A 15,246-nucleotide genomic window follows, 5' to 3' on the forward strand; every position below is an offset into this window, starting at 1 on the left:
TTTACGTGTCAGGCCACAGCGTATTGAGTAGACATAGCGCTTCAACTAGCCGACAATTGAGTCGCCGACCTCATCGGGAACGATTGAATTGCCTTCTTCTAAGTCCATATAGCATGTCCTAGGTGACTGCGTAAGGGACTTCTACTTGACGATGGAACAAGGTACCGGCCACCTCGTTTACCGGTCGGTGAACGGTCGTCTTGGGCGGAGGAGCGCGCTATTCAGTCCCATTAGTGAGTGCCTCGGTAAAGACGAGACACAAACGTCCAGCAGTGCTAATAGCTACTATGCGGATATTGCGACCTCGAATATTACGTTCGGTGAACTCAATGAGGAATTCGCGATGTCCGTAACTGCGCACGGATTTGCCCGAATTGCCCTAACGAAAAAACATAGGTAAGCGGGTCAGTGTTCAATTAATATCGATCTATAAACTGAAGATGGCGTAAGCGGATATACAAAAGCTAACGTACTCATTCGTTGATGCTCTCATGCGTTCCAAGTTACGGTGTTATAAAACAAACCTTTTAATAAATGCACTATGATTTCTATCATTACTATCATTGTGCATTATTTACTTGCTACTGTTTTAGTCGCTATGGTATATTCTATATGACATATACATATTGTTTACTGAAGATACAAAGTTACGATGGATAAGCATCAAAAATAAATAGACCTAAATAGAAACAATTCAACTTCTGGTCGTTCTGTATTATAGGTTGGTTTGCGAAAGAAACACGAATCGGTCCTCAGTTGACGTGTACGAGTTATTTCTTCGCTCGCTTATCAGACCTGTAAAAATCTTCCTAATAGTTGAATCCTGCGTGCCTGTCTCACTGCTGTTTACCTTTGGCTTGGCTTCAGGATTCGGCAGATCTTCTGGATGATCTTTGTCATCTGCGCGGTGTTAGGTTTTCTGTACCATGTGAGTTTCCTTTTAGGGAACTATTTTGACTATCCTGTTTCGACATCAACTGAAGAAATCCACGCAGCCGAATTGGACTTCCCTGCTATCACGCTTTGCAACCTAAATATTTTAAAGAAGACAAAGTTTGAGGCATATCTAAAGGTGCGTTAATTTCCCGATATTGAGCAAAAGCGCGAAGTGACCCCAGAGTCTTGTTTTAGTTTGTCTCTGAAATGGGGTTTCTAATTTCGGACGGCCTTGTTGAAAGGGTTTACTTTAAAGCACGTAAACGTACAGATGTGTGCATGCAAAAATTATATTGAATAGATAAACACGCAACTCCTGTCCCGGGTATTGCTAGCACAGTGTCAACTTTTCGAAGGTATGGTAGAATTCAATTTTGCGAGATCCACGTATTGTTGTTTAGGAACGGAATACTGTACGGTAATTTTGCCTGCTTCATTAAATGTCCGAGAGCCGAAAATCAAAGTCAAAATTTAATTTTCTTTTCTATAATTTTTCAATATCAACATGTAGGTGACACTCAAGTATAAACGGACCTTCAAAGTGGAACGATTTTAGTTCTATATTCTAAAAGTTTATACAAGAGAACGTACCACATGTCTCATATCCCCATGCGTTTCACCCTCAGGATACGATCAAACGTCAAGAAGAGCAGGAAGCGCAGACTTCAGAGATGCCAGATTTCCTTGCGACGACGTCAGCGGCCGGACTTAAGGGAAACGACGAACTCGATTGTTTTAAGTAGATTGACCTCTATTAACGCACCTAGATTCAATCTAAACTAATGGAAAGCTCAAACTTGATTTGCCATCTAATCGTGCTGGCGATTGGACAGAGTTTGGATCTTTTTGCAACCCATTATGCCATATATTTATTCCTCGACTCTTCACTTTTTTTCTACTGATTTTTTATTGCTTTTCAGGACTACTGGCGAGATTGTAAATCGAAGTCGAACTATGGATCTTAGCGATATGTGGATAAATTTGGTGACGACCAAAAAGCAGTTAAAGGATTTTGGCCATCAAGCGGCTGATATGATTGTTCAATGCACGTATTCGTCTAAAGACTGTTTCAACTCCAGGTAACACACATTATTGATTCTGATCACTTTAGATGGGTAGTGACGATCCTTCCACTGAAAATCTAGCTAGACATCTGACCTAGTATTGACTGATCATTAAAACCCAAGAAGGTTATACATTTTTTATAACTTAATCTGCTCGAAAAAAAAAAAAAAAAAATATATATATATATATATATATATATATATATATCAGGAGTGCTTAAGTTGCAACGCCAAGAACTTGCAAGCATAATGTGCGCAGTTTTGACTTAGCCACATACTAATTATGCATGTTGTACATTCGCAAGCTCGTTAGTAAGACATATTATAGTAGTTATTAAGTAATAATTAGTGAGGATTAGTGAAAATATAAATTTATCTGCTGTGTCATTCTGGCGGATTATTATTGTCTGGATTGCTGTGGAACGCTGCTGATCTTAACGGCTCTAGAAATATAGCGAGCTGAATTCACTAATAGTTTTAGCCATAAAATCATACGGGAATTACGATTTCACTTAATTAATTCCGGTTCGATCTATTCAAAACGAAGGTACATCACGTAAGTTCACATTGTTGAGAAATAGGTCTACCCATTCGCCGTATTCTGAGTCACGTGTGCTTTTCTATTTTAGTTCATCGATTGTACAGAATACGCCCTACGAGTCGCCCCGCTACGGTCTCTGTCATAGCCTGACTTTAAATACGGAAGAACGAAAGACGGTAAAAAGCGGAGCTGGCATGGGTCTTCAGCTGACAATCAATATCGAGCGGAATGAATACCTTGACATCGTCTCAGGCGAATATGGAGCGAGAATGGTTGTCCACGCGGTGGGAAGTCGGCCTACCTTGGACACCGGCGGTATGATCCTGCTCCCCGGTAGCAAAACGTACATCGCGGTTAAAATGGTCCGTATAGCGGGAGTCATCAGAAGCGCCTAAGACCGTATAGATTTTGATGAACTCTCCTAGTGCAAAGATATCGCGATGTGCACGCGGCTTTCTATACGATCAAATCGAATTGTGTGTAGCCTGAAAGATACGCATTAGTAAATATTGATAATTTAGAAGTTCATGAAGTTACAATGCTATGTGGTGGTGTAAGTCGACAGTCTGTAGAGTAAATAAACTAGTATTAGCATTTCGAGTGATACTTACGGGGAAAGGGTACACACAGACAGCGTCAATAGCACGCGTGATACTAAGCTAAAAGTTTTGGTATCACGCGTTCTATTGGCTTTGAACTATTGCACTACGATAAAAAGAGAATTGAGACAAGTACAATACAGTAAACGTAGTGCAGTTATTTCGTTACTACGAGATCAGTTAGATATTAGTTGTTAATGCTGATGTAGGATCAAGGAGCGTCGATGTGTGATATTAATTATAGCTAATGGAATTATTCTTCGTTTGTGACGTTTTCAGCGACAAATCATCCGTCTCCCTGATCCATACCGGGGTTGCACAATGAATTTCTCCGACAGCCCTTTGACTAAGCATCTAAAGCGGTTCAAGCTTGAAAACCTTATCGGCAAAGACGTTCTCTACACGCTAGACGTAAGAATTGCACTTGAGTAAAATGTCTCTATACAGAATCAGGATCGGAATCGATTCAACTCTGATGAACTTCTTAAGTTTGTTCGTCATCAGAAATGCTACTCAGACGTTTTTGTGATAATGATGCGCACAATTTTGCATATGTTTATCACCCCATCAACGGTTGAAAGTGGTAATTGGCCAAAATCATTAATTCACTCAAAAGCACGCTTTCCGCGTTTAAGTTATTGAGTTCTGTCGTCATTTTATTAACGGAATGGCGGTAGAAGTTCTTAATAAATCCATTGGATAACATATTCAAGTTGTATCTTAAAAGTGGAACTTCGTTTCTCTTTGAATTGAATGACTTCCCATTGCGGGCGGTTATTGTTATTGCAGTATTGTCAAACGGTGTGCGCGGAATCATTTCTGTTTCGAGCATGTCAGTGTCTTGACGAGTTGGCTGCGGATCGGTTAAATGACCGGTTTGGTTCATGCGACCCGTGTAACGCAGATCAGTCTCGATGTCGAAGACAATTTTACCGCGCTTTCACAACGTCCAGCAGCGGAAAGCGTTGCAGAGAATTGTGTCGACCAGAGTGCAAGTACGTTCAGCATTAATCGGTGGGGGGGGGGGTCGCGTGAGCATGTTTCGGCAGAGTGTGAATAGATTTGTCGTATCGGAATGAATTAGTATTAATTTTCTAGGAAATCCAAAGTTAATTTTTGCAAAATTTCTTTATATTTATAACTTAAATGCGGGACTTCGATTCATTTTTTTTTTTAGAGAAAATATCGCAACGAACAATTTTTCCGCTATTCGTAGCGAAAGCGGTCGGTGTACCCCAGTCGACTCTGAGGGAAAACAGACTGAGGGAAAACGTAAATTTGGGCATGCGTATATATATATAGCTGTTCATAGGCGGTTCTTTTCAAGAGGAGATGGGTACGAATATTCGTTGCAGAAAATTTACCTGAAACTAATATGTCGATCCGTACATACAGGATCTTAACACAGGTTGCGGAGCTATGTCGGGTTGAACCGAGTTTTTAAATAACCAATAACAATAAACTATGATATTATTCTGTCTGAAATTTTAAGTTTGGCCTATTCCATAAGTGTTTCATTAAATACCTATTAAATAAGTCAAGTATATCGTCTATTTTAAGCGATAGGTAACGAGATATAATAATCTGATTTATAATCTGGCCTTATGTTTCAGAACATAAGACAGGGTCTGTCTGTCTGTCTGTCAGACCTGAGATTTTTCATGATATGAGGCCAGTCTGAAGAAATAGCTTTTTTTTTCTCACAAATCGTAATCTATTTCGTAGGATAAAGATAGCACTGGATTAAACGTTGATCGTCTCGGTTCCCTTTCATGCAGCCAATAAAAAAGCTATGTTAAATAGTCGAAGGTATACACAGTGCAAGCGATGATAATGGCCCTTGGAATATTTGCTGTGGTACACTGTAGAGTGAGATATACACCTTTTTCGCATGGGTTGAACCTCGTCGTTTTTTTTCCATTTCTGTATCTATATATTATTATCGATAAAACAGGACCAAATATTTAACAGCATCAATTTCTTTTTTTTAGCGAGATTCGCTACGATATTACTACATCTCAATCGGAATGGCCTAATTTTCGAAACCAGTACGAGGCCATAACGCGATTCCCGATAGTCAACAGACGACTGGAACAGAGTGGCGTCAACTGGAGTCTTGTCGCAGATTCCGACAATGACTTAAACTTCATCGCTGGAGCTGACGAATTTCGAAAGAACTTCCTTCGTGTTCACGTCTATATTCAGGAAATGAACTATCTTAGAGTTAAGGATGAAAGTTCGTACTTGGTAAATAGATAATCGTAGTGAGTGGAGAATATAATCACGTATTTCGTGTCGAATAAAGTGTTTTATCTTTACGTCAGGTATAGGAACTGTTTGGTATTGCTTCAAATGACTAGCTGGATGTTGGGCAGGCTATGTCTATGCCCGGATTCAGACCTAGACAATAACATATCTATGTTCAGTAGGCAAACATAATATCACTGCATTACAGTACGAAGATAAGATATGTAGTCTCTATATGACAGGAACTATTATTTTTAAAGTTTGGTTGCCTGAAGCCATTCATATGGTGTACAAATACATAATGATACATATACATGTACAAGTGTATAAGCATCATTTTCAAAAATTAAGGCCAGCAGGACTTAGATTATTAGATTGACGACTCCTTAATAGATACACTGTACTAACATTTATGCGTTTCGATTATGCGTACCTCGTTAGATGAGTCAGCTTATTGCAGACTTAGGTGGCTGCCTCGGATTGTACATTGGCGTTTCGGTGATTTCATTAATGGAGTTCTCCGAGCACTTCATGCGATGCTTTAGCTTCGGCTGCGATCGGGTCGTCAGGCCCCTGGCGAAAAAGCATCGCAGGGCTTTGGTAGCAAGATTTCTGCGTCGCCGAACAGCCCGACGTATTCTGACGCCCACATTGGTGCCGCCCAATCGATTGGAGCTGGCCTTAACGCCTTCACAGCCTGGAGATGGAGAAAATTACACGTATGGAAGGTTTCTCTAAAATCGATTTGAATAACTTGTACGCGATTAAGCTATCTGAGAAGTAAACATGAGCGTGAGAAAAACTAGCTAATTATTGGTTAAATGGGTAGGGAGAAAACTGTAACTTGATTTTGTTTATTTGTAACTAGACATCATAGTGACCGGATAGTATAACGTAAGGGGCATACTAGAAAATGTTTTTTTAAGAGATCGCCTTTTACTAGATCACTAGTTAATGCATAATTATATATTACCTGCTGCTCAAAAGCGGATCGTTGATTAGCAAAACAAAGTTCGTGCGAAGTGTCCAGGAACCATCCAACTTTTGCCGGTTATATTTTTATTAGGATGTTGTCTCGCATTAGTCGGCGACATCCGAGATTCTTCCGGCAGGAAAGCAATGCGGGAGATCCGATTCCGCATGGTATAGCGGCTGACGATACTGCTTCCAGCGATCGAAAACGGTTCAGAGTTGGTCCACCAGCTTATCCAGGATTTCCGTCCGCATCACATAATATGGAAGGGGCCAGCAAATACAGCAGGCTCAAGCGAGGCACGCGTGAAGGTGGCAGGGAACCGAGTAGAGAACGATCAGAGCCGATCAATCCTCGTGAATGGATAAGTCGAAGAAACGACGGCTTCCAGGAAATCGTGCAGGCTCGGCAAAGGCTGCAGAAGCTGGCGAGACCCATTGCTGCTAACGAATCTTTGACGCATACTGTAGTCAATCGTACGTAAGTAGCAACAATAGTAAACGCAGTAACGAGACAACGCTTGACGACAGAACAATATTCCGTGAGAACAGTACAATAATTTCAGTATTCCACGTCAGGTGGCAGAAAAATGATAAAATTCATGAATATATTGAATCGATAAATTTTTGTTAATATTAAGACAAATGAGCAATGACCTATTTGCGGTTTTCGAGATGTTCGATACTTTTTCAGCTAATCTACTTAATATTAATAACGAACGTCCGCCTAGAAGAACGCCGGGCCGAAGGATATGCCTGTGCCACGACTAATATTTTTGCTATGATAAGTTAGCGTCCTGAAATCTACTTCATCGATATTACAGCGGGCGAAGTCAACGAAAGATTTTGTTGCGTTTTTCGATAGTTATTTACAACGTACTTTACGCTTAACAATGGCCGTTTGACTAATGAATGTGTAGTGTATAATGATTCATCAAAAGCCTAACGTTTAGTTGCTGGATTTTGCGTGTGATACAAAGCTATGCCGTTCGTTAAGGAATGAGTTATGGCGAGCTGAAAAAGCCTACCCACTAATGATTTGAACACATTCATAATAAACAATTATTATGAATTGAAGAACTATTTTGAGGCCGCCGAATCAGCATAAACCAGGAAAGCTCATGCAAAACTCGATTAGAAAATGTCTGAAGTGGAACTAATACACGGAAAGTGGTTTAAATGCAGAGGTCGATTTGGTAATGATAAAAGACTAGATGTTGTTAGTCACTACTACTATAAAATGTACTCACAAGTTATTGTTGCTATTGTTATTATTATTACTATTATGTAAATGCGGGGTACGATTATCGATGTAAACTTTACAATGTGGAATTAATTTTTCAATATACGTTTTATGAATGATGCCTAAAATACTCTCATTGATAACGGAGAGCAACACAGCCATGAAAAGAAAAATTGGTTCTTTAGAAATGAAGTCACTTTCTTGTATAGCAGGTACCTATACATTTAGTTAAAGTGTGCACGTACATGTGCGCGAAAAGGTGTGTGAATAATTTATTACTAATAAAAACTGTGCACTTGGAACCTATATGATTTTCTAGGATATATGCGCCTCTATGAAATAGTATTAATAAAATAAACCGTATACTCAAACAATTCCAAGAAATCATAGTGCACCAAAATCTGTCGACAGTTAGTCTGTCAGAAACGGTAAGTAGCAGACGGTATACTCGATCTGATCTGATAAAACCTCACTATCGTTGCAATAATAACACAAAAAAATCGCCACCTTCATCTATAATAGGTATCTAGAAAAGCATACCCCGTAAGTGCGTGGCGACTTTATTCAAATTATTCGAGTTGTTAATATCTTATTGTTAATATTAGCACACCGCGCACTTACGAGATATGGCTTTCACCATTCTACGTGCATAAAGGCTTCTTCTTGGGTACTGATGCTCAATGGGTTAAGCGGTGTCCAAAAAAAATATCGCTTTCAGGAGCTCCAGTTTTGCAACCCACGTAGCATGTCAGAACAGCTATAAGCGTTTCGCCGCCACGCACATCGCGTCGGCTTTGAAATAGCCGTGTTTAATCATACCAAAAATACGAATATACGTTCTCTGCCAAATGTCTCACTTAAAATATTCCAGGATCCAAAACAAATATCGGGAATTTGGTTCTGTAGCATTTACTCGTGCCTTAATCGTCCGACTAAATAAGGAAGAGGTCCTTAAAATAAGTCTCCGTTAGGCGCAATGTATCTGTCCTAACCTTTCTTTCATACTGTTTAAACATAGTTTCGAAACCAGTCGTGAGAACAGGTCTTCCTCTCGGAAGTTTCCAAATATTTTTTATATTTAAGGAGTAGAGAAATCTCAAGGGTTAGACCAGGTAAGTTAGGGGAGCTAAGGCAAAATAAGTAGGATATTTCTGCCAGAAGCGCGATTCAAATGGCAACATCTGCATGGGTGCATTATTGTGGTAAGGATTTATTTTTTTAGAGTTCAGGCCTCGTTTAGTGATTACGTTGCGCAGCCGTCCTAAGGATTCTTGCTGATACTTTTTAGTGACAGTACGATGACTCGACGTGAATTCATAAAGCACAGGTCCTCGATAATTAAAAAAACGATTTTCAACCTAGATCGTATGGCTTTATTCGACTTGGATCTTGAAGAAATACTCCTAGAATTCTATTTTTATCTCCATGTTATACCCATAGACTTACGTCTTATCATTTCTATCAATACCTTGAAGCAAATCCAACTCTCTTTTGGGGTCGTTAAGGCTCCTATGAGGTGGTTCACGATGAGACTGAATTTTCTCTAAAGTTAAGGAGCTTGGCACAATTATTTCTGCGAGTTTTCTCTCTTCCAAATAATAATTATGAAAAGGTAGCCTGGATTTAATTCGGGACGTTCCGCTCTTCTCGAGGCCTTTTTAAATTGAGTTTTTCGATATTTCTCCGAAAATGACAAAGACAGGTACATGGCACCATAATAATTGTTCCGGACAGGGTTTTAGTCGACAAGGCCGTGCGTTTTATAGCTATTTTTTAACACACCAGTCTCCCTTAATCTCTAATGAGGGCGTATCTCCTATTCCATATAGAAAGAAAAAACGTAAGTCCCTCGGAGTACGTACGAATCGAATAACATGATCGATAGCTATGATAGTAACAACAAATTAAAAATTAACAGAGACACTGTTATTCACTTAGCGTAACTAAGAAACAGTACCATCTAATTTACATAAAACTCAAATTATCATAGCAATAAACAATTATTGATGTTTATTTTTACTTTACTTAAATTTACACATTTCTCTTCTTCTACTAAATGATAGGGAAATTTGTAGAAACAAATTTAATGAAAAGTTGTTGCAGTATATAGTATCGCAACAAATCACATCAAACCGTTTCTTCGAAGGAATATTTTTGTTTTTAATTCTCTTGAAGATAACAGAACAGAGTTATAAAGAAACAGGGCAAGCGAATTAGCACTTGAATCAATTATAACTGCTATAATAATCTAATAAGATTTTCCTAACGCACTTGTTAATACACACTTATTACTGTAAAGTACTAAAGCATCGAAATTTTCTCTGCTGTTATTTTAGACCGCTAAAATTCAAAATCGATTTTTAGCCACTCGTTTATTCCTAGCCGCGTAAATGACCTCGTATTTCTTATGGAGAAAAAAGTAGTAAAGTGAGCAATATCTTTCTGATTGTCTTTTCTATTCCTTTTCTAATTTCCAGCTTAATCAATCGCGTATATTCTTTTCATATGGAAAAACACTAGATTCGGCATGGTGAACAAGATGAAACAGGCGGTTCCGCCAACTAACAGACTGAAAGAAAAATGTAAGTCTACAATTTTTGTTCTTCCATTTAAAAACGGAACAAATGTGAGCGCTTCGGGAACGTCTCGATTGAAATAAAATACTAAAAGGTAATAAACAGAGACAAAGACTGGGATACCGGCAACGCTCAAAAGTCTCGAAAAGACGCCGCGTCGAATCGGCACGTGGACCGAGTCCATGGCGAGATTGAATGCATTCTGTAGAACGAAAATACGCTCAGGATAGGTCGCCGCATAAAGGATTAAGCAAAAAATGACTGCGGTCACAATGACGACGGGTACAATCTTAATTAGCTTGCTCATCAAGGAATTTTGCTTTTTCTGCAGACTGGAGTGTCGTGGACGAGGATAAAGAGTGCTGCACGAATGCAGCGACAAAGCAGTACGTTGCATCGGACGAAGTGGGGTTGATATGTGACCAGCCTCCGAGTTTGTTCTTCCTGATCCCGATTCTAGTCTGCTCTTTCTCTGTTTAGAATCATTACGTCTGACCAAATTTATCCGTGGGTGGTATATCTGATTCGATGAGCCATCATTGGGTCGTACGATCTCTTGCTCACTTTTGTCTGATACGGTGCTCTCGGACTGCGATAGGCTTGCTTTTGTTAAAGTAATCGAAGGTAGTGTTGAAGACTTTTGGCATTGTTGGTCGTCTTCGTGACGACGCGCTCTACCGAGGTATCCAGCCGACACAGGTGTCACTTCACGCACCCCTGGCATGATCAGTACGTCGGAAAAGTTTCAGCTCGACGCTTACGTTGTCTAGAGAAATACAAGCAGATAAGATAAGTAAAATTCACTCCTTGACTTATTCGTTATGCTCGGTTATACTGAGTGTTTTAAACAGGTGATTATAAAACAAAAGAGCGTATATTGCAAATGAGGAAGCGAACAAACGAGGGAACAATAGACGTCCTCTAGTTAATAAGTTCTGATAGACTACACTGAATTATAGCATTCACCAGGAATAGAACAAAGTCCATCAGGTTTTTGGGGTGGAAATACATTAGAATGATCATATCGTATTTTGTCATTGAAGTATTATAATATCGACGGAACATTTTTTAACAACGATGAGGCAAGAGGGCTTGTTCGTAAGCATTTTATCGCAATTTTCGGTAGACTGCAGCTTTAAAAAATACAAACTGAAAAAGTTGTGTGAGTACTATTCTGGAAGCTTTTTACTAACTCGATTTTAACGTCTGCTTTCGGATGAGTACAATGGCCTTTCTTCTAATCAGACTAATCCATATACCGAGTCTTCTAATCCTTCTAGTTTGGCTCAAATTCCAGGAATGGAGATTTGAAGGTCTCGCACCTCATTACAATCGCAAACGAGTCCTGCCGTTAACTCCTGTTATTGGTTTGAGATATTCGCGTTAAGAGCTTGAAATTCCCGCATAACAAATGCGAGAGACTTGCAAGACTAGCACACACAAATGCTGCACATTTTCGTATCAAATAGTTGACAATTCGGCGTCATTTGTTATAAAAATCACTTTACATCTATCACTATCATTGCTGGGTACAGTTAAAGCGTACTCGCATTTTATCAATACTCAAATTTTTAATTATAACAATGCGAACGTTACCTGATAATGCGGTCCAGATAGCAACATTCATAGAGTCGATAGATGCATAGGGTGTTACTCAGCTAATCTACGTGCAGGCGCAAGTAATACATACAGAACGTGCTATGTACGAGAAAACAAAACAGGACAAGACAAAATTATCGAACACTTATGGTCATGTTCAATGTTAAAAGTGACATGAAAGTCGTACATTTATTAAATTGCAGAGTGCACTTTATTGCCTTGAGAACTGCCGACTGATCTGGGCAAGCAAGAGTTAAGTTAGCTAGGTTTTTTTTTTCGACTATCTTTGTAAGGTAAATGCATAAAGGCATAGTGACTATGGACGCTATCATACAACAAAAAGTATTGATAAAGAAAGAAGCTTTAAAAGTGTTTATGCTATCGGGCGATATTGTCACCGTTCCCGAACCTGTATTCCGTGCATCCCCGAACCCGGGGGCTTAACCATGAAAATACTGGATACATTTGAACGTTGAAAAACGGCATATTTTTCATAATGACCAATATTAACCTGCCATTTCAACAAAGTCTATTTTTGCCGATTTCTCTAAACGAACGAAGGCTTGGTAAACTTACTTGGAAAGGCCTGATTCGTTTGAAAGTTAATAAGTTGTCAGTACTCGCAATCGTGATTGGTACAAGTCCGTATGTTTCCTTTCCGGTTGCATTCAAGTGGCAAAGGTCTTGAAACAACTGGCTTCAGGATGTCCGAACACGATGACCGATTATAAATGCATAGAAATGCAGTATCGAACGAACAACTATAGAATCTAATGGAATTGCACCATAGCACATAGAACGTTTTATTGTCGAAGTTCAGATCGCTATTTGCATGATCAGCTGGAGCACCATTAGTACTTCGCGTATCGAACGGTTTACGCTCAATATCAAAATCGATCGACTAAAATATGGCTACATTCATTTGCGGCAAACCTATCAACGTTTTTCTGATTTGACTTGTGCCTAAGTAAAGTAACCATAAAAATCATTAAAGAAAAACGACTTTTTCTAATTAGACATAGCGTAAAATTCTGTGTGAATTTGTAGAAAAAAAAATTGTAAATCGCTGAATAGGCCCATTCCGCCATGGTTTTAGTGGTGGCTTAATGGTAAATGGCAGCTAAAACTTTAAAATTCAACCTAGTGACCGTTCAATCAACTTAATCCAGTGTCCGACTGCGTATTTGATTCATTTATATCATTCGATCTCTAATAGAAAAGCATCAACAATTCGTATTTGGATAGTTTTATTTCACTATATACACTATACGTTCCTCTACGCGACATATGTGCGATATATATTACTTTACAAAATGTATATGTGCCGTGTTGGAACGAGTTGTTCTAGCTACGATAGGGCAAGCCATAAACTCTATTAGTCTGCAAGGGGTATTTCGGTGAGGCGTTACGCCGGTCACTGGTTCTTCTATCTTGACTGTTCGGTTGTCTTTGTTGAGAGCTCCAGAATTACGCAAATAGGCAGGGTCGCGTATGTACTTTATTTTGTTTTCTTTTTATTGTTAGATCTCGACGCTGCCACAGCAAGGAGCCTGATCTTTCTTTTTAATTAGTTCGAGGCCCGAGCAACGTCTACTTAATATACAAGATTTATTTTATTATTGTTCTCGAAATGGTGACCAGCAAATGACAAAAGCATTCGCGCGCACCGGTACGGTTTTTGATTTTATAGAGAAAATAAAAAAAAGGCTTGTGCAATATTGTAGAATCTTAATTGTGTCTGTTTTTCAACACACAGTAGAACAAGTTACTGTAGCCGTAGACAATAACAGTTTTTAACGTTCTGTCGCAGATAGGATCACCGTGACGAAATGTCTATGCTGTGCATTATAATTTTATTGCAGTTAACTATATAGACGTTATTCGTTCGCTAAAACGGAAAACTAAAACAACTAACTGAGACTTGAAGACCCACAATTGCCGGTGGGGAAGAGCCATATACAAGACAAAAGCATGAACGTCCTGACAGCTTTGAAAACGGGCACTTGACAGACAGTCTGCAATTGATCTTTCTCATTACATTTAACTTCGTCACTATTTTAACAGATGTAACATAAAAACTGTCAAGTGAATGATTTCAAATTGTTTTTGCCTTATCCTGTTGATCAATTAAGCAGCATGATATAATGGTCAAATGTAAAAAGACTTTTTCGGTGAGTAATGACAAATGAAACTCATTCCGACACCACGGAAATCGCTAATAAGTGTTATACTAGAATTCTAAATAATTAGTTAGTCTGAAATACTTACGATAATTAGAAAACATTATGGACACGTAAAGATGTAATTGTAAAAAGGACTGCCGAAAGCAATATTATGTTTATACGTACACAGCTCGTTTTCAAAGGTAACTGAGCGAAGATTGACAAAACAGAACGCCCACACACGGCCTCAGATATTTTTGTGCATTTTTTCTTTGCTCATAACAGTTGGGATTTTGTTTTTTTGTCCTTACTGTAGCAATTCTGTCTTAACATGCGCATGAGAGGTGCGCTTCACTTAAGATCACTTTTAAGGTACTGAAACACCCTCTACTGCGTCTAAGCACTTTCAGCATCTAGAGAGGCACTGAGGTTTGAAATGTACAATGTTGTACCTTATTCCTTCTGAATCTGGTCGAAATTGTAAAGCCATTTAGAAAATATTCGTGGCAAAAGATTCTCGCCTAAGCAATATGCACACAGGTATACTGGCTCTAAAGATGCACCGCTTTTATATGGACCTAGATACCATATGTGTAATGTTCGTTTACCATCTGGTCATATATTGGCTCCATCAATGTAACAGCGGGTAAACATAGATTTCGATGACTATTTACCCCCCTCATTTGAACATTTTCCTGGTCCCGTATTACTTTTTCCGTTTGCATAAATACACATAGATTGTTTTTTTCTCAGTTGACTTGTTTTGAGTGTCCCCCGGAAGCCATGCTCTGTACAGTTAACTTAAAGGAACTTTATTGGCGATGCAACACCTGCCTCAGCAGATAAATTCGAGAAAAGCATGACTGCCATTGTTCAGACAATTTTTTTTGACAGTGTTTACGTTTTACAACCATAGACAAATCGGACTACACTGTAGCATCTTTTCTACGCTTGCCACGTCAGCTAGCTGGGAAAGCCAACGTCAAATACGGTCAGTTCACTATGCATAGGCACGTTACAATAGCACGACCACGTCGGCAATAGCTACAAGTGGCTTCACTTGCTCAGGCTGGTACCCAGGCGTGTCCGATTCCATTGAGGAACGTGTTAAACGTCCTAGATAAACAGATTATCTCTATGATAGCGGATATCTCTAAAATTGTGCTCGTATAGCACTCCACTGCGCATTGCGTCTATGTTTTTTTCAGAGCTTTACAGATTGTTACCTTTATTTCATAATAGAACTCATAGCAAAAGTAAATTTTTGCCCCGTCTTAAGCGTGTCTCACACGGTGGTGCAATTGAAC

General features: G+C 39.1%; 1 protein-coding gene and 1 long non-coding RNA gene across 8 annotated transcripts in view; one reads left to right on the forward strand and one right to left on the reverse strand.

The window, feature by feature from the left end:
- Window positions 1–7,923, forward strand: part of LOC111272041 (acid-sensing ion channel 4-A) — a 12,911-nt gene extending 4,988 nt beyond the window's left edge. For 2 of the 6 annotated variants that reach the window (XM_086973135.1, XM_086973138.1), the window contains exons 4-13: window positions 113–396; window positions 868–1,072; window positions 1,563–1,675; window positions 1,857–2,015; window positions 2,630–2,903; window positions 3,420–3,551; window positions 3,930–4,135; window positions 5,132–5,387; window positions 5,829–6,106; window positions 6,454–7,923. In XM_086973135.1, the coding sequence (XP_086829261.1) occupies window positions 113–396; window positions 868–1,072; window positions 1,563–1,675; window positions 1,857–2,015; window positions 2,630–2,903; window positions 3,420–3,551; window positions 3,930–4,135; window positions 5,132–5,387; window positions 5,829–6,106; window positions 6,454–6,844 (2,298 nt within the window). In that variant the 3' untranslated portion in view covers window positions 6,845–7,923. Of the gene's footprint in view, window positions 1–112; window positions 397–721; window positions 1,073–1,562; window positions 1,676–1,856; window positions 2,016–2,629; window positions 2,904–3,419; window positions 3,552–3,929; window positions 4,136–5,131; window positions 5,388–5,828; window positions 6,107–6,453 lie in introns of those variants that run through there. The other 4 variants (XM_086973140.1, XM_086973148.1, XM_086973149.1 and 1 more) reach the window with 4 other exon arrangements.
- Window positions 7,924–9,583: 1,660 nt separating this feature from the next.
- Window positions 9,584–15,240, reverse strand: LOC111272055 (uncharacterized). Of its 2 annotated transcripts, XR_002687303.2 has the most exons (4): window positions 12,354–15,240; window positions 11,775–11,876; window positions 11,372–11,536; window positions 9,584–10,944 (listed from the first exon to the last, which is right to left on the reverse strand). It is a non-coding gene; the product is annotated as an uncharacterized LOC111272055 (long non-coding RNA). The 2 variants fall into 2 exon arrangements; XR_002687302.2 differs by lacking the exon at window positions 11,372–11,536.
- Window positions 15,241–15,246: the final 6 nt, after the last annotated feature.

Source organism: Varroa jacobsoni, unplaced genomic scaffold (assembly GCF_002532875.2).
Source record: "Varroa jacobsoni isolate VJ856 unplaced genomic scaffold, vjacob_1.0 scaffold_182, whole genome shotgun sequence".
In the NCBI taxonomy this organism is placed as follows: domain Eukaryota; kingdom Metazoa; phylum Arthropoda; class Arachnida; order Mesostigmata; family Varroidae; genus Varroa; species Varroa jacobsoni.